Source organism: Lepidochelys olivacea (genome assembly GCF_965140295.1).
Source record: "Lepidochelys olivacea isolate rLepOli2 genome assembly, chromosome: 3".
NCBI lineage: Eukaryota > Metazoa > Chordata > Testudines > Cheloniidae > Lepidochelys > Lepidochelys olivacea.
Window position 1 is genome coordinate 136,004,695 of NC_140413.1, and position 22,825 is coordinate 136,027,519.

The 22,825-nt window shown below is 38.7% G+C and overlaps 1 protein-coding gene across 1 annotated transcript; it reads left to right on the forward strand.

The window, feature by feature from the left end:
* The first annotated feature begins 965 nt into the window (after positions 1-965).
* Positions 966-22,224, forward strand: EDARADD (EDAR associated via death domain). The gene is made up of 6 exons (XM_084623840.1): positions 966-1,361; positions 8,355-8,413; positions 10,394-10,433; positions 13,686-13,774; positions 18,414-18,459; positions 21,275-22,224. Exons 1-6 carry the CDS (start codon positions 1,331-1,333, stop codon positions 21,649-21,651), a joined length of 642 nt encoding a protein of 213 aa, XP_084479966.1. The 5' UTR covers positions 966-1,330; the 3' UTR covers positions 21,652-22,224.
* Positions 22,225-22,825: the final 601 nt, after the last annotated feature.

The window sequence follows — 22,825 nt, forward strand, 5'->3', positions numbered from 1 at the left end:
TATTAAGAACATTATCCCATTTATTGACCTATTTGAAGAAATCTATATTATCTTTAAATATATTAAACCCATACATGAGTTTCTTTAAAAAATCTCTACCAAACGAGAGAGTTTAGCACAGGCTGTGTGAGTGTAAATGACAGAGATTTCTAAAACAAAAATAAAAAAAGATATTATATGAACACACATTACAGTAAAATCCTCAAAAATAAGAAGAGAGCCTTTAAAAAAAATTGCTTAAAAATTAGTCTGATGGCCCAGATCCTGAAAACACATTTGAAAGCCTGAGCCTGCCTTGTGATCCACATAGGCATCGCAGTCAATCCTCGGGGATCACAAGGCACGATCAGAGCCTTAACTTTAGGCATATAGGTACCCCGTTATTTACATCCGTAAGTATTTGCAGGATCAGGGAATATGCTTGGATTGTACAGTGTGATGTAATAAATTTATTACAGTTCCTAACTGCAATATTATATTGCTTTGTGTGCTGGAATATATATTTAATTTTAATTAATATACATTATGTATTTTTTAAAATAAAATGTATTGATTTTATTCATTATCTTAGCATAATTATATTCAGGAAAAGAGTAATAATGTATATATATATATACACACACACACACTCTTTTACTTTTTTCCTGAATATAATTTTCATATATATATATATATATATTATTCATTATCTTAGCATAATTGAGAAGAATTTATTTCTGGGAATATTAAATACATTCATGTATTTTATATACACACATTTCTATAAATATACATTCCTACACAAGAGAATCCATTTTATAATGAATAATTATATATATATATATATATATATATATGAAAATTATATTCAGGAAAAGAGTAAAAGAGTGTGTGTGTGTGTCTGTATATACACACACACACACTCTATAACTCTTTTCCTGAATATAGTTTGCATATGTATATATCTAAATAAAAACCAACTCTATACAGGGGAGAACGACTACTACAGAGGAAGAGCAAAGAAAAACACCTGGCTTTAACGAACGCTGAATGAGAGTTGATGGTAGGGGACGAGCCCCTAGAGGTGACAGGCACGTACACACCTCTGCCCACTTTCAGCCTCAGCTTCTACCTGCAGCTTCCGCTCCCGGGAGAGAATCTTCGCCTCCTGCGTTCAATACCCAACCAGGAAGTGGAGAAGAAAGCAAAGCAGAGAGGGAGGCAGTAGCGCCCGCTCGCATTAGGGTGGGGGGTTACCCGGCCGCGCTGGAGAGGATTTTCCAGTTACGCGCGCACACTAATCCGCAGCCTCCGCTTAGCACGGCTGCCAGTCTCCCCACGCACCCACCCGATGGCTTCTCTGCAGGACCCTCTGCCTGAAGGTAAAGTCTCCACGCCCCGCGGGGACGGAGGGTGCGCGCGCCCCGCTGGAGTCTGGCCGGGGGACAGGGCGGGAGCGCGCGCGCGAGCGGCGCGCGGCCAGGGCAGGGCGGCCGGTCTGCGCGGCTGGGGCAGGGCTGGAGGAGGGCGTCGGGAGCGTCGCTTGGGAGCTGCGGCGCGAGCGGGCGCGAGCGGGCGCCCGGGCTGGACACTGACCCTCCCTGACTCTGCTCAGGGCCGGGGCGGCTTTTTCTTCCCTGCTGTGCGCGGGCTGTGGTGGAGAGAGCCCGCAGCCGCTTCCGCTGCGCCTAGCCCCGCGTGTGTTTGCTTCGTGTGCTGCGGGGCTGTGTTCTCTGCGCACAGCTGATCAGTACAAGGGGCTTTCCCCTCCCCTCTTAGTCCGGCCACGCTGGGGATGGGATCAGAGCTGCCAGGTTTTCTCCCGAAGGAAACTTTGCCTATAAAAACTTTCAAGCTAGCACAAGTAAGCCCAGCAAGCCGCTCTGCTTTTGACTGAGGCCGCCAAGCCCCCCCACTCCTCTCCCCACATTGTGTGTGAAGGAGAGTTTTGGACGAATATTAAAAGTGATTCTTTGCATGTGCATAGCCCCTCACCTCTGAGGATCTCACAGTGTTTTACGATTCACTAGCTCAGGCATGAATAAATTAAACCTGGCAGCACCCGGAAAGGTGCAACACAAGCTATTACAAAGAGGTCCAAAAAGTTGCCTGCGCCAGGGAGGTTTTGCGGATTCTGGATCTCGCGGCATTACCTTTTTTTAACTCACTGTACCCATTTTATAGGAGTTAACTCAGGACTCCTGGCCTTGTCTAGACAAGCAGGGCTCTGAGTCCCCCGCACACCCAATCGTGTTAGCTAACAGTTTAGCATGTTCTGTGCTGGTGGAATTTAGCACATGCCCTTTCTACACTAGAGTTTAGAACACATATTAGTTTTTTGCTAGCTAATACGATCAACCCGCCCCCCCCCCCCCGCCACACAAACACCACCCCCCTTTTTTATCCTTTAAAACCAAGGCTTGAGGAAGTGATTAAGACCAACATTTTCAAACTTGATGACCACTGGCACTTAAATATGAATATGAGTGCATACCATTAGAAACCCGAGTTTGAATATTTCCACTTAAATAACTTCTGTCCAGTCAGTGGCAGAGTTTACACCCTTTATAACAAACTGAGAGATGTAGTACCAAAAGTAAACAGATTCAAATACAGATTCACCCAAAAGGCAGAATGTAATGCACTGCGGTATAATTGTATGTAATGCACCATTGTGTTTATAATGGTATTTCTGGACCCCATTTGCCTAATCAGTGCCTCCTTGTTTATTAGGGCAATATGTCTCTGGGCTTGTGTACATTAAGAATATTTGTACTAGTGTAATTACATTGATGTAGTTATACTGCAACAAAGGGGGGTTTACACCAGTGTAGTTTAATTTGGTAATTATGCTAAAATAGTTTAAGCTTCAGTACCTGCTGGTGTAGAGTGTCTACACCTGAGGTATATTACAAGGAGGGAGCTACATATATGTGATTACAGTGGTGCAAGTTTTCTTAAATTAGACAAGCCCTCAGCCTTGAAGCTACCTATCTTCCTCTGGCCGATAGTGGTTCAAGAAAGTACAGGGACTAAGAATAATAAAAATCCATTTGTTTTCTTTCTTGTATGATCATATTTATTTGAGTCAGAGAAAAATTTATATTAAGTTTTCATATTGATCTTTGTTTGCTGATAGCCCTGAAGAGAAATGACCTAGGAGAATCAACAGGAGTGGCCCTTTTCAGTGTCTAAGATATACATATTTTAAAAGGGCCTAAAACTAAAACTTGTCATACAAACAAGTTATCCCTAAACAATGGGAGAAAGCATTAAACTCTTTCCTGCAACAAGTAATACATTCTGGGGCTTCTTAAATAATTTGGTGTTTTCCACAACAAAGAATTTTTGCAAGTGGAAAAAAGTTATTTCCATTATAGAATTCTGCCACTTTTCACCAAAAATGCTTGTTCGTTGCTGGATGTAGAGAAATATCACTCTTTTCTACGTTTGGAAATTCTTCTAAAAAATGGTGAAAAATGATACTATCACATAGCTCTTGTCATCTCATCCCAGGCTTTTCTTGCCAGTGCCAAAAGCAGATCTGGGGAGAGGGATCATCGGATGGGATTCCACACATCTGAAACAAAATTGGCACTCTGGATATCCAAATAGCTAACACAGGAGTTTTTTTAAAACCTAAATAATGTTAAAGGCAGCAAAAGGTACTTGAATAAAATGACCACTCTAAACTGTGATAAAAATGTGTCAAAAATAAGTCAGCATAACCAATTATCCTTTGCGGCTGTAAACACACTTCAGAATGCTGAGGTGCCTTACAACTCCCTGGAAAGAGCTAATCAGAAGAAAAATCTAAATAAATCTAATTCTAAATAAATAAACTTCTTACATCATTTGCAAGTTCTTATGTCATAATGCATCGTATTATTAGTTTACGTCTGGCTGTGGAAATAACGGATAGTAGTGTCTGTGTAGGTTGTAAACTGTTCCGGACAGGGACTGCTTCTTACTATGTATGTGCAGCATTTAACGCAATGAGATCTCCATCTCCGTTGGGGTCTTTAGGTGTTATTGTATTGTAAATAATTAATAATAATGGCGGTGACTATGCTAATATCTGAGCTATGACTCTGACCTTGCCCAGCTAGTTGCAGAAGCCTGAGCAGGCTCAATGCGAAATGAGTGCTTGTGCAGTTAACAGAAGAGTTAAGCCTTCTTGCTTAACGAACCCGACTCCTGAATGCTTGCTAAATCTTCCATGTTATTAGAAATTACATCAAGCCAGAAACATTACTTCCTTCAAGTCCATTGAATTCGCTGTTTAAGCAAAAGTTTGTTGTTTCTCTCATTGGCAAGGAGAGTACACTTAACTTAGGGACAGGGAGCTATATTGATTTACACCGGCGGAGAATCTGTCTTCTGAAGTGCAGGCAGTGATATTTCTTCAAGTGGCAGGTCTGGCAGCATTGCAAGTATATAATGCTTTTACATAGGAGGAGGAAGAATATGGATAAAGGAGAGGATTTGTAAACCAAGAAGGACTTCATTAAGAATTTTAAAAAAAGTCTCTCTTAAGGCCAGTATGAGCCCTCTGATGCATAATTAACTTCAAGGGGCCATACCTTGGAACAGGATTGGCTGGCCCTGGACCTGGCCCTCAACTGCTCTTAAAGATGCAGGGCATCCTGTCACCTTCTTGGTTAGGCCAGTTATGGTAGCATCTACTTTACAACTCTGCATGGTACTTAGAAGTGCACTTACTTTTCCAAGTGCACATAGTTTTTTGGAGGGTCTGATTTTTTAACAAACTATGGATTGGGAATATCCAGGGGCCCTTTTCCATGGCCCCTATTTTTTTAGGCCGACTTCTTCTCTGATATTTTCTTGCACTTTGGCAACACTTGCACACCTTGTCATGCCAGTAAAGGCACATTGAATTGATTTGGATTCCTTATTGCCAGTGTCACAAATGCAGTCGTTATTAAAGCTTATGTCACCAAAAGTAGGCCCAGAAATGCCACTTTTAATTAAAAACTAGGGCTATCAAGTGATTAAAAAAATTAATCGTGCAATTAATCATGCTGTTAAACCACAATAGAATACCATTTATTTTAAATATTTTTGCATGTTTACTACATTTTCAAATATATTAATTTCAAATACAACACAGAACACAAAGTGTACAGTGCTCACTTTATTTTTTATTATGAATATTTGCACTGTAAAAAACAAAAATTTTATTTTTCAATTCACCTCATACAAGTACTGTAGTGCAATCTCTTTATCATGAAAGTTGAACTTACAAATGTAGAATTATGTAAAAGAAAAACTGCATTCAAAAATAAAACAATGTAAAACTTTAGAGCCTACAAGTCCACTCATTCTTACTGCTTGTTCAGCCAATCACTCAGACAAACAAGGTTGGTTACAATTTGCAGGAGATAATGCTGCCTGCTTCTTGTTTACAATGTCACCTGAAAGTGAGAATAGGCATTCGCATGACACTGTTGTAGCTGGTGTTGCAAGATATTTATGTGTCAGATGCGCTAAAGATTAATAAGTCCCTTCATGCTTCAACCACCATTCCAGAGGACAAGCGTCCATGCTGATGATGGGTTCTGCTTGATAACAATCCAAAGCAGTGTGGACTGCTGCATGTTCATTTTCATCATCTGAGTCAGATGCCACCAGCAGAAGGTTGATTTTCTTTATTGGTTGTTTGGGTTCTGTAGTTTCCGCAGCAGAGTGTTGCTCTTTTAAGACTTTTAAAAGCATGTTCCACACCTTGTCCCTCTCAGATTTTGGACAGCAATTCAGATTCTTAAACTTTGGGTCAAGTGCTATAGCTATCTTTAGAAATCTCACATCCGTACCTTCTTTGCGTTTTGTCAAATCTGCTGTGAAAGTGTTCTTAAAATGAACATGTGCTGGGTCATCATCCAAGACTGCCATAACATGAAATATATGGCAGAATGCAGGTAAAACAGAGCAGGAGACATACAGTTCTCCCCCCCAGGAGTACAGTCACAAATTTAATTGACGCATTTTTTTTTTAAAAGGAGTACTTGTGGCACTTTAGAGACTAACAAATTTATATCAGCATCATGCATCCGATGAAGTGGGCTGTAGCCCACGAAAGCTTATGCTCAAATAAATGTGTTAGTTTTTAAGGTGCCACAAGTACTCCTTTTCTTTTTAGGGATACAGACTAACACGGCTGCTACTCTGAAACCTATTATTTTTTTAAAGAGCATCATCAGCATGGAAGCATGTCCTCTGGAATGGTGCCCGAAGCATGAAGGTGCATACGAATGTTTAGCATATCTGGCATGTAAATACCTTGCAACGCCAGCTACAGAAGTGCCAGGCGAATGCCTGTTTTCACTTTCAGGTGACATTGTAAATAAGAAGCAGGCAGCAGTATCTCCTGTCAATGTAAACAAACTTCTTTGTCTTAGCAGTTGGCTGAACAAGAAATAGGGCTGAGTGGACTTGTAGGCTCTAATGTTTTACTCTGTTTTGTTTTTGAGTGCAGTTATATAACCAAAAAAATCTGCATTTGTAAGTTACACTTTCATGATAAAGAGATTGCACTTCAGTACTTGTATGAGGTGAACTGAAAAATACTATTTCTTTTGTTTATCATTTTTACAGTGCGTATATTTGTAATGAAAAATAATAACGCAAAGTGTACACTGTGCACTTTGTATTCTGTGTTGTAACTGAAATCAATATTGAAAATGTAGAAAAACATCCAAAAATATTTAATAAATTTCAATTTGTATTCTATTGTTATAAGTGCAATTAATTGCAATTTTTTAATCACGATTAATTTTTTTTAGTTAATCACGTAAGTTAACCGTGAATAATTGACAGCCCTATTAAAAACATGTTTAGATTGAGCTGACAGACTAGTAGCCATGCAGCCCGTTGCTAGACTAGCCATTTCTTCAGTTTTAAGCCGGACAGTCCTGTTTTTCTGTGGTTTGTCCCCTGTCTGGTACTGAGACAAAACTGAATGGAGAAAGCCATTTTGAAGAGCATGCCGCTCTGCCCCCACATGACAGGATATGTGGGAAGTCATACTGGTGGGGGCAGGATCATGTAGGTGGGGGCTACCAACACCATTCCTGGAAGTACCAGAATGTCCAGTATTCTGGGGACGTGTCAGGGGCCATCCAACTCATTGCCACTACAGAACTCGGAGTTTACATTATGACCTTTGTCATTCACTTCCCAGGCTAACTGGGCCTTGAAGGGTATGTCTACACTGCATCTGGGAGCCTCCCAACTAGGGTTCAAAGTATTGTGTTGGTGGAGCCTGTGCTAGCGTGCTAAAAATAGTTGTGTAGACACTGCAGCTTGGGATGGAGCTCAGGCTCTCAGGCTTGCAGGGGCCTGAGAGCCCAAACTCCAGCCCAAGCTGCAACATCAAAGCAATATCTACACAGCTATTTTTAGCATGCTTGCACAAGCCCCACCAGCACAAGTCTGGAAACTAGGGCTGGAAGGCTTGCTCCCAAATGCCGTATAAATAGGGCTGCCAGGCATCCAGGGCAATCAGGGAAGCTTCACGCAAATCCCCTGCGTCCCGCCCTCCCCAGTGCTGCCCCCACAGCTCCAATTGGCCAGGAACCGCAGTGGGTCTGCATAGAATAGATTCTGCTGGTGTACACTAATGGTTCCTTAGTGTAATTTAACATAGTACTGATTGAAGCAATATTACATTAAAGTGCTCGAGGGAACATTATAGAGAGATTACTCACTAGAGTATATACTACAGTATACATTACTCATTATAGTATATTGAAAGGGAAAGCCACCAAAATCTCAATTTTTGAACATCCACATAAAATTCAAAAATTGCTAAAAATACTCCCCCAATGAAATTAATAAATTCCGAAAAACAGAAGCACTAAATATAGTTCATCTTTAGTCCAAATTTACTTTCCCATTAAGTTTTGAGCTATATTCTGTTGTTATAATACTATATTAGTCCTCTTCATTATTAATTTCTTATATGGGGTATTTCCCTGTTTGGAGAAGGCCACTAATGCACAACTGAGTACAGCTATTCAGAGAAAGGAATGTTTTATCCATTTTAGCTGTTTTCTGGTTTAATTATTTATTGTTGAACTATTTATGATATTTTTAAAATAATAATTTAAAATATTTATTTGCACCTACCTGTTATCAGATATAACCTCTGATGGTATTGTTGAGAAGAATTTCTCATCTGTCAGCTAGCACCTGTGACTAACCCTTTATACTTTATGACGTGTTCCCATCGTAAATGAACTCCTGTGTAACTGATGTACAGTTTCATCTTGGTGAGCTGGTGAGGGAAAGTGCATGAGTGACCAAACAGACATAGTTTGAGGAACATGAAAAAGCTTACTTATTTCTTCTGGCAGATCATGCTGCAAAAGAGCCTGTGGAAGATACAGATCCAAGCACTTTTCCATTAGAAATGGTAGGTGTGTCTGCTTTTGTTCCAATATAACTTTAATACTTGGTTATCTAATATTTAGTTTATAGCTTTTTACAGATATTTAATTCTGGGATGCTCTCAAAAACCCAAGAGTATGCTTGGCTGAAACCGGGCACATGATTGTCTACTAGGTAATTAACACCATTGTACACAATGAAATGTTATGCAGATAACTTCAACTCAGTTGTAAATTAAAAAAATGAATCATTGCATCAAATGTATCTTGAATAAATCAATAAATAATCATGGGTGAAACCCACATTTAGATTGTAATCTTTTTCAGATAAGACTTTCTCTCACTAGGTGCTTATACAGTGTCATGTATCATACAGGAGTCATGATCTCTGTTGGAGTTTCCAGGTGATGCTATAGTACAAACAGTAATAATAGTACTGTGCATCTCCCTAGAAATTGGTATGAGATCTTCACCCAGAAACTTAATTATTGTTTATATATAGTCTAAGCACTTCCTTTAAATGTTTTGGCTGATAGCTAGATAAGGCATTAGAAATGCATGTGACAAAAAACAAGGCTCTGCTAGATGTGGGGGTGAACTGAGTGAAGAGATGTTTTACTGACTAATAGATTTACAACCTTCACTGCATGCTTTTCTTTGTTGGTGTGTCCTGGGATATTCAGAGAAGCAAATCTTATGCTGGCACATGGAGTATATTGGGTAAAAAGAATATTTAAATGCTCTGTAATCTTTAAAAAGACTCTTTGAATTTGGCTCTAGGTTGTTTACTCTGGGTAACAGTAAATAAAAAAAAGAGACTGATGATAAATATGTTATGCAGCCCAGAGTAGATTAGTGTATAATGTATCAGTATGGGTGTTTTTAAAAGTACCTTATCTTGTTTGTAAATTGTGGATTTGTCACGCAGCAACATGAATAATGAGAGGGAAAGCGATTATTTTCCTGGGGGGACTTCTTCCAATTCAGAAACCTAGTACTGAAGTATCAGCAGAAAACAGAGAAGAAGTGTAAATATTGACCTTAGCCTGTGGCTTTTTTGGGAAAATCAGTTTGGTAATTTAGGTCCTGATCCTGTATTGTGATCCATTAGTGCCAACTTCTGAGCATGTGTGAAGTCCCACTGAAATAAATGGGACTTTGCACAGGTCCATGCTAGCAGACCTTGATGTAGGAATGGGGTTGTTACTGCCATTTTGTGGTGTGTGATTGCTTAAATTAAAGACTCTGATCTTCAACTGTCTTTAAGGAATAATTTAACTCTAACTGAGTTATTATATTTGTCTGATACAAATGCAAGTTATTTTTTTTTAATTATTTTGTTTCTAAATGAGGAGGATTTTAATTTGTTTGGTGTGAGAGTCTGTAAAAAACTGATGGAAGCGTCTTCTTGTCTTTAGACGCTGCTAGAGGTAACGTGGGAGCAAGCAGATGTCTAGGTCTCGTAGTAAACTGTAGCATAGAAGTCGGAATATGTTTGTGTTGTAAATCAGCAGATATGTCCATAAACTGGGTAGCTGTATTTTAGTTTTGCATTTTAATCAGGTTTTAATTTTAATTTGCAAGCAAAGAGACCTTTCATTGTTCTTTAGTAAGAATGCTTGTAATAATGGGACCATCTTTATTATTGTGGCTACTCTTGATACACACCAGTAAGCTGAGAAACTGACCCAGAGAAATTGAGGCCACTGGCAGAGAGCTAAAATTAAAACTCAGAATTTCTTGGCTCCCAGTCCTGTGCTCAGTCTACTAAACCACATTGCATTTCAAGAAACTGCAGCAAAAACAAACTATATAATTTAGGATTGTAAATAATCCCCAAACTACCTGTGTTAGTAACTGTTTGGCCCATCTCTAATCATTCATTACTATATTGATGTGAACTTAAATGCCATTTTAAAAAGGCATAGTGGTAACTATAAAGTTTTCAATGTACTTTTTATTAAGTACTGGAAATAACAAACATATGTCTTGGTCTTTTTGGACAGAGAGAAAAGTATCCTGTCCAAGATACACGGCTACCTAAAGGTAAGCACAGCAAACTCCAGCTATTATAAATATGGTACATTATTGTAGTACATAGGTATACGAAACACACTGAAATAGTCTATTCATTTGTTCTGTATTTTTACATTGTAACAGTTTATGCAGTGTAATGATTTTTTTTTAAATGTGTGTTATTAATGTTACCTCTGGTGTTTGCCATCAGAGCTCAGCTTTGGTCTAAAAGCTGATTATATCAACAGAAGATCTTGGTTCTCAATTTTGAAGGAAGTTATAATAAGCCAATGCCACACACACATACACACACACAATTCCCAGATTAGAGGGAAATACAAATATTTGAAAAATGGCTTTGAGAGGGTTACCTGTGTGTCTGCAGGTGATCAGAAATGCATTTGGGAGCCCAGAAATATTCAGTGGACTTCTGCACTGATCAGATCCTGAGCCCTCCAACCAATCCCATCATTAAGCCTTTAATCCTTCTACCACACTAGCTCCCTTGACCTCTCCCTCTTCTTTATTTTTGCATCCCAGACCCTGCTGCAGGCTTCCTTCCAAGGAATGTCCTGAGAGTGCCTTGAGCCTCAGTACTCCTCCAAGCATAGTGTTCTGAATCCTATGGTGCATGTAAAGCCTGAGGACGGATCCAGGATCCAATTGGGAAGAGACATTGAAAAAGTTAGGGTAAAGACTGATGAGCTGGGTAAACTAAAACTGGGGTTCCAAGGGAGGATTGAGGATTATTTAAGAGACTTGAAGGAGCCAGCAATAGAAATGAGGTGCCATTGAGAATACCAAGAGAAGGGGAATAGATTGGAGGGGAGAAGGGTATAGTACTTTGAACCTGTTCAGTTGCAGGCAGACTGCTCACCTCTTCAAAGTGGTTTTTCTTAAAATTTCTTAAATTTTGGTAATTTCCCTATAGCTTTCCTATCTAAATTGTATTTTTTCTTACTCTTATGGCATTAGTTCATTGTATCTTCCCCTCCAAAGAAAATCAGATTTCTAAATAAACATGTAACTGTTTCAAAGCTGTTTAAAATCTGATCTACATGTTTAATACAATTAATTAAAAGTAAAATTGAAGGGAAATGGAAATTGTGGCATTTTCTGTTGAAAGGAAGTTTCATCATGATCAGTGTAAAGATATAAAAGTATTAATGGAGCTTAACATTTCCTGTCTGAGAATGGGAAGTGATGTGAAACACCTATTAATATTCTGTAAACTTCTGCAGTCTAAAATTTTCCTTATAATTAATTTTCTCAAAAGTCTAGCACTGTTGTGGGTTTGGAAACTGTATGACGTTAACCTTAGATTGTTCCTTAGATATTGGCCTCTTGATCTGCTCGAGAGCCTGAATTTTCATCACTATTCAACATGATTTGGAAAAAAAAATAGTTTTATAAATGTTGCTGAATCTATAAGTGAATAAAATGTGTTACAAGAGTTTGCTTTATACGGTTTATGGGCCCGATTCTTTAGTCGTTATTTAGGGAAAATTCCAGTTGGCTTTAATGTAATTGTTATCTAAATAGAGTACGGGATCTGGCCCCTTGTTTAAAAATAATTATATGGCCTTATCCAGCAAGATGTTGAGCACCCTCAAGTCCCATTAAAGTTAATTAAAGTTAATTAACTTTAATGGGAGTTGAGGGCTCTCATCACCTTTCAGGATTAGGCCCATATTTTTTTTTTCTCCAAGTTCACTTTTTCATCATAGTTACCGCCTCACCCAAATATTAGAGGCAACAGCCAAAAGAACAGACCAAGTGAAATTTTGGAGGTTGTCTTTTGAAATGTCAGCTGAATTCTTTGCCATTGAATCCTAACATAAGAGTGGCCATACTGGGTCAGACCAAAGGTCCATCCAGCCCAGTATCCTGTCTTCCGACAGAGGCCAATGTCAGGTGCCCCAGAGGGAATGAACAGAACAGGTAATCATCAAGTGATCCATCCCCTGTCGCCCATTCCCAGCTTCTGGCAATCAGAGGCTAGGGACACCATCCCTGCCCATCCTGGCTAATACCCACTGATGGACCTATCCTGCATGAACTTATCTAGTTCTTTTTTGAACCCTGTTCAAGATCATCAATAAGGAGTCTGTGTCAGATATCAGCTGCTGTCAGAGGCAGGCTATTGGATTTTAGGGATCAATGGTCTAATAAATAATGGCAAATTCTAAGTGAAAGAAGAAAAGAAAATCCTTACTTTTTTTGTTTGTTTATTTAAACCAGAAGGGGATATGGAGGTAAGGAAGCCAGTATACATGTCTCGTTCCTCTAACCAGAGTATTCAAAAAGATAAGAACAGTTGAGGCATTCCACTGTTTCTTAATAGGAGTCTTATTGCTAGAGAGAATAATAAACTCATATGCATTTTTATCCCTAAAAAGCCATTCAACATTATAAGAGTCTTGGAGGAATCTGACATGTCTAGGATAACCTCCTTTCAGCCACAAGTCAACAGTTCATCCCAAGTCAGTAGAGCAATTAACATATGGATTTAAACACTTGCTTAAAGTTAAACACATGCTGAAATGCTTTGCTGAACTGGGGCCTTATTAATCACAAAGTGAAATTCAACCCTATGCACAGAACTGGCAAAAGGCTTATGTATCACTTAATTCCTATTTTGAGAGCCTAAGTTGGAGATGAAAGGTAAATAGACTTTGTGCTGTCCCTATGCATAAGGGTGAATTTCAACCCACCTCTATATACTCACAAAGGTGTATAGACAGTTTTTAAGGTGCAGTGAGTAAAACCTGGGGGGGGGGGGTACGTGTGCTTCAGGAAGGGTCCGGAGCAGGATGAGCATAATCCAAACTTGGGGAGAGGAGAAGGCAGAATATCGAGAATTTTTAGAAAGTCATTTAGAAAGAGAAAGGAGTTTTGCTGATTGTCACGTACTTTCACTTTTTCAGCTATCTTTGATTTATTGGCTGGGTAAACACTATGTTGGTGCTGCTCCCGGTCAATCTGCTGAAGGAAGAGTGTAGCCCTGCTATCCATAATAGTGTGTTGGAGATGCAGAGTAAACATTTTACATATACCCTGATGTGTGACCTCTGATAGTGCTTTCTATCTGCACAGTCCAGTCATTAACAATTTAAGATTATGTTAAATCCCTTTTACATTTCCCAATGACCCATTATCGTATGCGATTAAATCTTGTGTGTTAGACTTGTATAAAGTCTGCCATATTTTTTGTTTGAGAGTCTTGTTACTTAAGCTTATATTTGGGTAAAAGACCAACATTTCAGAATCTCTTTGCCTTAGATGAGGAGTACCTAACAGATAAAGTTACATTGGAAATAGCATCTATTAACATCAGGAGTCTTACATCAGATTCTGACCTAATACAACAGGTAAGGGAAATGCTTTTCAAATTTAAACTATCTGTTTGAGAAACCCATGAGTGCATATTAAACTAAGCTTTTAAAGTTATTTTTGTTGATGAAAGAAAGCTATTAATATTAATCACAACTTTCTCTAGACTGCATGGAGTCATTCAGTAAAATGAGATTGGAAATAGAATATCCATTTAAGAATGGTTTCAGAGTAACAGCCGTGTTAGTCTGTATTTGCAAAAAGAAAAGGAGTACTTGTGGCACCTTAGAAACTAACCAATTTTTCTGAGCATGAGCTTTCGTGAGCTACAGCTCACTTCATCGGATGCATGAGTTTCCACAGTATGCATCCGATGAAGTGAGCTGTAGCTCACGAAAGCTCATGCTCAAATAAATTGGTTAGTCTCTAAGGTGCCACAAGTACTCCTTTTCTTTTTGCATTTAAGAATGCTGGGTGAAATGTACTCTATACTTACAGAGTGCATAGGCTGTGTGTATAGAGTACATTTCACCCTATTTGAGGGGCTTAAGTGGGACTTGAGTGGTGAATAGGTCTTGTGCTGACTCCTTTGCTTAGGATTGAGTTTTGTTTACAGTGAACCTAGTTCTAGTGACGCTGTACTTATAGTGCAGTGGAAATCCAAAATTGCTTCAATTTGCATCCAGGCTTGAACTCTTCTGACAAGGGCAAATCCTGCCCCCACACGCCATCCCCACTCAGCCTGCGGCAGAACAGATGTAGTTCCACTGTGCTGAGTGGGCAGGGAGCCTGGAGCCCAGGCAGGGTCATGCTGCAGAATCCAGTTCTACCAGAATTCCTTTCACACTGATATGGGGGATAGGATTAAAAACAGGGCTAGTGGATTCACAGCTATACAGAGCCATCATTTTTTCCTCCAGCCTTCACTTCCCCTAGATAGGGGTTTGCAACCAGGGAAGTGGTTATTGCAGAGCAGCCTCGGAGTTGGGGTTGGGGTTGTCTTATTTCTCCCCTGCATCAAGTCCTTATACATGGACTTTGAGATAGTATTTTTCCCACAGTGAAGCTTCACTCTAATGTTCCACTGTAAATGGGCAACACTGTGCAAATCCCATTGGCATGTCACAGTTATCACCTACCAGATAGTGTTAGAGGCTGAATTCCTGGGGATTTTCTCTTTTGGGTTGAGCAGAGGAGAAGACAGATTGGCACTATCTCATGGAGAGAAGGGATTTCTTATCATGAAGTGGAGAGAATTTGTTGCCTGAGAGTCCCTCTTCTATTATACTGAAACTGGGTATAATGAAGGCTTTTTATAGTGACAAAACACTTCACTATACAGCTGTTTCACTGGCTTTAGATTTGTAGGGCCCTCTAAAAGCCTATCTTGCCTGGAGGGTAGCTTGTTCTTCTGGTCCCTCTGCAAACACATAAGACAAATGTATAACTGCAAATCTAAACAAAGCTGTTTTTTTAATTAGTGGGCAATAAAATAGTCCTGTTAAATAGCAATATTTTAATGGACAGTTACATATCTTTGCAATAAAGTGATGTTGGATAAGCCTCTGTGCTTCAGAGTTGATATGTGGAAGATAGCTGAACTGCTAAAATAAAAAATGTGTATGTCACAAATAAGTGGCCTTTTGAAATCCTATAGTTTACAAGAAAATATTTTTTTATTAAACAAAAAAAAATGAGGACTCTGAGTCCATGGGAAATAAAACTTTACCTCCTTCTTTGCCCATGCTGTCGCAGTCCTACCATTGCCAACTGTCATGATTTGATCATGAGTCTTGAGATTTTTGATGTTAAAACCCCAGTTTCTGAAAGCACTTAGATGAGTATCTCGGCTCTCATTTAAAAAAAAAATAGATTTGAGGCCTCATGTTTGCAGGAAAAAAATATGAAAATATACGTGAGTGCACTCTAATGGCTCAGAAATCATAAGACAAATAAAAAGAACCCAAATTTAATATTTTTTTTTAAAAAAATCATGATTTTTAATTTACTCTCCAGATTTTGGGCCAGACTCAATTTTTCAATGCTTGGGTTGGCAAAACTGCAATTCCGATATATCAAACACCCATTGACTTACTCATAGACACTTCTCAACCAGATTCATATCATAATATGACCGTAAATTATCTCTATATTCAAGAGCAAGACATCCAGTTCTGGCCAACGTTTTTAGACAGTCATTGTTCAAGATCCTGAGTTAAAAGCTGCTGAATGAAAAGCCCGGGGCTGACATTCTATCTAGCTACAGCTGAAATGATGCTGGTAAGAGGAGGAAAGTACTTGGAGAAGATGGCAAGTACTTTCCTCTTACTTTGATGGGGGGTGCATCCATTGTTGAACCTTTCTTGAGCATGTACCAAACACTGTGATCATTTTGTGATGTGGAAGACTGTGCATTAGAGAACAGAAAGAAATCTGTAAACTCATCTGCATTTGTGACCATCCGGCCCACTGCAGTAGTGGGTGTGGCAGGGGAGATAGTGAAAATAGCATGCAAATGTTCCCTTTTGGGGGAAATGTGGGGAATTTTTGATAGAATATCTTGTACAAATTTACTTTCCCCGTAATTGGATGAGATCATGTGTGTATATGTGTTCACCACATCAGCTGAAACTACCTCTACTGGTTATAGGGTTTGCAAAAATCAAATTTTTATTTTTTTATAATTTTGATGGACAATATCAATGATTATTTTAAGCATTTTTTAATTTTTATGCATTTAAATTTTAACAGTTGTGGGAAGTGATGGGGTGTGCCAGACAATTGGGAAGGTCAAACAATAATTATGTAATGACAATAGATATGAGATTCAAAAAATTAACGCTTTAAAACCGTTAAAACCCAGATTGGCACATATGAAAATGTACAAAATAAATATCCCTAAATGAAACTGGAATAAGTTCTCAAGCAGCATTTTTTTTTCTTTGCCTATCTGTAAATCTTGATTTTTATCAATGGAAATATATTTTTGTCAGTTTGTCTCTCAATGGTGAAATTGATGTTTACAAATAATAATCTAATCCTTCCAAGCACAACTATTTGTAATGGATTTAATAATACAGTGTCAGTAGGAATAGGGCATCTTGTTATGATGTATTGTAACCTACACAGTTTACTTGTATTTGCATGCACAGCCTGCAAAATGCAGTGAAGTACTCTATGATACTTTTGAATCAATGACACTATACAAAAGTCTGCTGTATTTTATTGCACTTGTCTAAAGAGGAAACCCTTTCTGCTTTCATCTTCAAACCATTTTATCTGGGCTTGCACCCACACAACGAGTGAGGGCAGCTGCTCATGTCTTCTTACTCCCTTACTCATTTCAGTTTGCCTCAGCCACAGGGTCATAGTGCCTTCCTTTGGGTGTTAGATGTTGCTTTCAAGGAATATAGATGTTGCAATGACACATGTTGTCACCTCAAACTATTACATTATTTTCTCTACATTTAATTAGCTGACAAAAAGCAGTTGAGTGAACATTAGCTTCAAAAGAAAGAAGGTTTTGAACTGAGCCAGCAGAAATATTCAATTCCAGCCCTTGTCTAGAACTATTTCCTATATATAAAAAGCCTTTAAAGAAGCTCTGCCAAGCTGAGGATCTGGCCCACCCTCTAATAAAAAAGATGGGACATGGAAATCTTCGAAGTCAAACAATCTGAATCACTGAAAAGCTGTAGGTACTCTATAAAAAAAATTCTAAGGACTCCCCCCAAGATTATGGCACGTTAGTGACCCTTAATTGCAATTTTGCAATAATATTTCATGCCTATATGCCAGAAAGTCACCTTGTAACTGTTGTACATTGCCCAACCTACCATTTTCAAACACTGAGTACTTTAATGAACTAACATCAATAAAATGTCATTAAGGAAAATTAAACAAGCCAGGATAGCATGGGAGAGAGAGCACGAACTATTCCAAATATACAAGATGGAGTGTGGTACTGCATAATCATAAGGATAGTGAGTCATTCAACAGTTTTCTAACATTCAACATGTCTATAACCATAAGGTCCAATTCTGGGGTCACTGACACCTCGGGTGAGCAGTCAGCAAATGTGAAAAATCGGGACAGGGAGTGGGGGGTAATAGGAGCCTATATAAGAAAAAGACCCAAAAATCGGGATTGTCCCTATAAAATCAGGACATCTGGTCACCCTACTTACACCAGTGTAACAGTAAGGTGTTACTCCCAATTTGTACTGGTGTAACTGAGAGGTGAAATTAGCCTGAAGATTGTAGATGTCTTCACTTAACATGTTATCCACTGCTGTCATGAATTTCTGTGGGAGCAACCCCAAGACTGATCAGCAGAGATTTATAGTTACATACACGGTGCTGTTCTTTTCTGTTCTGTTCACAAATAGTTTTAATACAAACCTGTCACTACTGAGAGTGAAAATGATAGGTCAGTGCAAGAACTGTTTAAAACTCTAACCCTATATCATAGGATGAATCAAAATGTAAATATGTTGCATAAAAAGTTTGCAAATTGTCAGGAAACACAGACACATACACAAAAAGTATTTTCTGTTCAGTTAATCAGTTAAGTCAGTATCTTTCTAAACTGACTCTCCACTTGGTAAACTAGATCAATAAAGTTATTGCGTGTTATTTGAATACATGATTTTAATTCAAGGTTACTTTTTGTTTGTAGCCAAAAGAGAGTGATAGTCAAAGCAATACTGGAGAATCACTTTCAGGTAATTTATTGGCTTTACCATATATGTATGTAGTTATTTTTTATGATAGATTTTCTTCAGAAAAGTCTTTGTGAGGATGATGTTTAGAATTACGTAGAAAGGCTTGGGGATCCAGAGTATATGAGGCTTCTCTCTTTTGCTTTTAATATTCCATGCAGGGCATAGTGCCAGAAGTTTATTTGATTTATAGATAGCTACAAACTGCTCGTCAATTTTTTTTTTATGAAATTCACCTCACTGAGCACACACAGCAGAATGAGATGAAATTAAGATAGGGGCCAATAATGCATTCTCTGCACAGCCAGAACTTCAGTTAGGTCAAATGGAGTTAGCTTTGCTCATACCAGAGTAAAGTGAGCAGGATTTGGCCCATTGACTTCATCACAAGGAAAGCGGTATTACTTATATACCTTTATATTTAGCTATAAAAAAAAACCTGCAAGGCCTTATGGAATGCCTGAAAGCAGAGATGTCTCCCTCTACTCAGCCCTAGTAGGCCTCAGGTGGAGTACTGTGACCAATTCTGAGCACTACACTTTAGGAAAGATTTAAATAAATTAGAGGGAGTCCAGAAGACAGCAACAAAATTGATAAAAGATTTAGAAAAACTGACCTATGAGGAAATGTTAAAAAAAACCTGGGCATGTTTAGTCTTGAGCAAAGAAGACTGAGGGGGCCTGATTTCAATCTTCAAATGTGGTAAGGGCTGTTATCAAAAGGATAGTGAGCAATTGTTCTCCATGTCCACTGAAGGTAGGACAAGAAGTAATGGGCTTAATCTTCAGCAAGGGAGATTTAGGTTAGCTATTAGGAAAAAAATTGTAATTATAAGGGTAGTTAAGTTCTGGGATAAGCTTCCAAGAAAGGTTGTGGCATCTCCATCATTGGAGGTTCTTAAAAAAAGGTCTGACAGACATAAGAACATAAGAACGGCCATACTGGGTCAGACCAATGGTCCATCTAGCCCAGTATCCTGTCTTCCGACAGTGGCCTATGCCAGGTGCCCTAGAGGGAATGAACAGAACAGGTAATTATCAAGTGGTCATCCCTTGTCGCCCATTCCAGACCAAAGGACACCTGTCAGAGATGGTCTAGGTTCACTTAGTCCTGCCTCAGCACAGGGGGCTGCACTTGATGACCTCTCCAGCTCCCTTCCAGCCCTACATTTCTGTGATTCTAGGTCATGAGAGCTTGTGCGTCCCCTCCATGGGTGACTATATATTCTCATAAAACTGTGTTGTTGCACATTGTGACAGGTTGGACCCCCTAAGGTGCCACCTGATGTGCTGAGATACCACTGAGCCTGCCTGTTCTGCCGACATGGGCCCCCTTTTTACCTGTCTGGCTGAGCCAGGCTATTAAGCCTTCTCCAGCACACACACAGGCAGGGCCACACCCAACGGACACTGAGATCAGCTCTGGGGACGTCCCTAAAAATAGAAAATAATTAACAAGTGGGATTATCTATGAGAGTAGGTGGTTTTGAATATATGATTTGCCCTTTTATAGTTAAACCATTCACGTCTCCTATTCTAATTGTACCTAAACCAATCCTTGATATTGTGTACTCATTATTTCCATCAGTCTTTTGATTAATACTTCCTCTTGCAGCATCTGTTTTTCCAGACTTAATTTGAATATGGTTGGTTTTATATTCCTCTTTCAAACTTGTATGGTAAACAGAAGTTTTAAAAGGTCAAGTGGTTATAAGCTGTGCACATTATCCACCTTTCTGTTGTAGTGTCAGTTTGACCATGGGGGCTTCTCTCTTTCTTCATCCATTACATGGCAAAGTTAAAGGTTTACCCATTTCCCTCCAAAAGCCTAACTGTTGAAGAAGTGTCCTAGCATACTTTCACACAATAGGCCTGATGGATGGAGTAAGGCCTAATAAAAAGTATTTGCAGGTCAATATTACTAATGCTGGCTTTTGCCTTCTTCTAGGCTGTTACTGCACAAACTAATAGAAGTTACATTTTTAGTGTCTCTCTAGGACCCTTTTGATTCTTTCTGGAAGACTTTTAAATGGCAATCTCTGGTGTCATTACAATAAAGAATATTTCACCACCATACTTTCATATCCAGAAAGTAATTCATTGAGCTTCAGCCAGCTCTTTAGCTGCATGAAGAAAATAGCGATACCATTCGAAGTGAATACTTTTCTAAGCATTTGCCTCAGTTACATAGATTTGAAATAATCTCCCTTCACAGAACACAACAGAAAGGTGCACTTTAGTATCATTGGACATATTAGGCATTTGCTTTGTGTGTGTCCATTAGCAAAGAGAATCTCTACTGAAAGAAGACCATCAAATATTTTCTTAAGTCTGCACTGTTCTAAAGATGGCATTTTGGATGCACTAAGCCAGGCTGTGACATCTACCAACATAATTGTAACATTTATCTAGATGAGATGTTAACAGAGATCCTTTCTGTATAGCACTGTTGGCTGTGCAAGTGAAAGTTATGGCAATTTCCATAAAGTGAAGGAAATTCTTCAGGCCATGTAGCCCAGCCCACACATCATAGTGAAAAGTGGAATCAGTTTGACACCCTTGTTATAAATGAATGTGTATATTTTTAAAAATTATTGTTCTTTGGTTTTATCTTCAGTGTACAGCAAAGAAAAACATCAACAAAACTTAAAAGTAGTTTAATTCAATAGGGAAAAAAACTTTATATCCCCATTATTATTTCAGAAATAGTTCTAAGCAACATGATATTCTTCAGCATTGCCTGAGGGTTTGTGCCATAAAAAGAAGCCATGGAAGACAGAACAGATTCTAACCTTTCAATGTAATGTTTATAATTGTAGATATGAGGAGCTCCTGCAAAGAAAATGGCACCTGCTCCTTATGTTTGTCCCGTGCTCCAACCATCAGTGACTTGCTCAATGATGAGGACTTGTTGTACACAATGAGAATAAAGTTGGATCCATGCCACCCTACAGTAAAAAACTGGAGAAATTTTGCAAGCAAATGGGGAATGACCTATGATGAATTGTGTTTCCTGGAACAGAAACAACAAAGCCCTACGTTGGAATTTTTGTTGCGGAACAGTGACAGGACTGTGGAACAATTGATTGATCTGTGTAAATTATATCAAAGAATGGATGTTGTGAAAGTGCTGCTGAAGTGGGTGGAGGAAGAATGGCCAAAGAGAGGGAATGGAACCTATCAGAATCACTTCTAGGTCAAAGAAAATTGTATGCTTGAAAAATTGACTTATCTGATTACCACTAGTGAGAGGGAAGCTTTCCTTGTCAGTGAAAGGGCACATACCATCAATTTATGCAGAATGCAAGCTTTTATTATATATGTATTCCAAGCAAAGATAACCTTCCAAATGTGAAGAGACTATTACTAATACAGAGTTGTCTTCCTGAGTCTGCAAACATTTTAAGTCTTTTCCACTGCTCATAGATTTCCCAAGAAGGAGCAGAGTGAAAATGACATAGCATTGAGCAATATGACCCTTGCAATTTAGAACCTAGAAAGGAGTGAAACTGACAAGAATGTCAGCTTCCCACTGCTGTTGATTTGTAAAGTTTTGATCAGCAGCCAAGATGCTTGAACCCTTACTGGTAGCCCTGCCTCCATCTTTCATATCAGCTTCTATTTAGTAGGTGTCTGGTAATATTTCAAGACCTAACAGGAGGAATAAAAGGAGCTGTTAGAAGTGTTTAAATATTTTTGGTGTAGGAACCCCTCTTGTGTTTCCAAGATCAGTTTGCTTTTGCATTATTGGATTAATTTAATGTTTGAATACCCCATTTTGCAAAAATTTCATTTGGATACTCTTTTATATATATATATATATATATATATATATATGACATTAAATGAAACTGTTGTGTAATTCTACTACATTAAAATTATATATTGATTATGGAAGAAATCACATTGAATTCAGAGAATTTCCAAGGCCCACAACAGTTGGGGACAAAAAAGCAATTGAGAAAATGCTTTATATTAAAAATGAGTTCCAAGAGTTTTGAAGAAAACATTCTGTAGGGGGATTCTTATCTGTTTTTCTCAAATGCTTCTTGTTTTGAGGTGGGAAGATAGTTGTAGCCTCACCCACAGCGTCCTCAGTACTCACTAGGATTTTCCTGTTCAAAGATTGTGGTTTTCTATAAGAGATCACAAAACAGTCCTGTGGGCTGACCCATTTTACTCTTTACTTAGAGACCATTTCCTGCCTGAAAAACAACCCAACACCTTTGTGTCACTAAAGCCATCATAATGTGGCTACTGGAGAGTTTAAGAGGGTTTAAAACTTATCAGTTGTCCCAGGGATTTGGTCTTGTTGATACTTTGAATTTAAATGTTTAAATTTAAAATGTATTTTAGAAAGGATTAGCAAT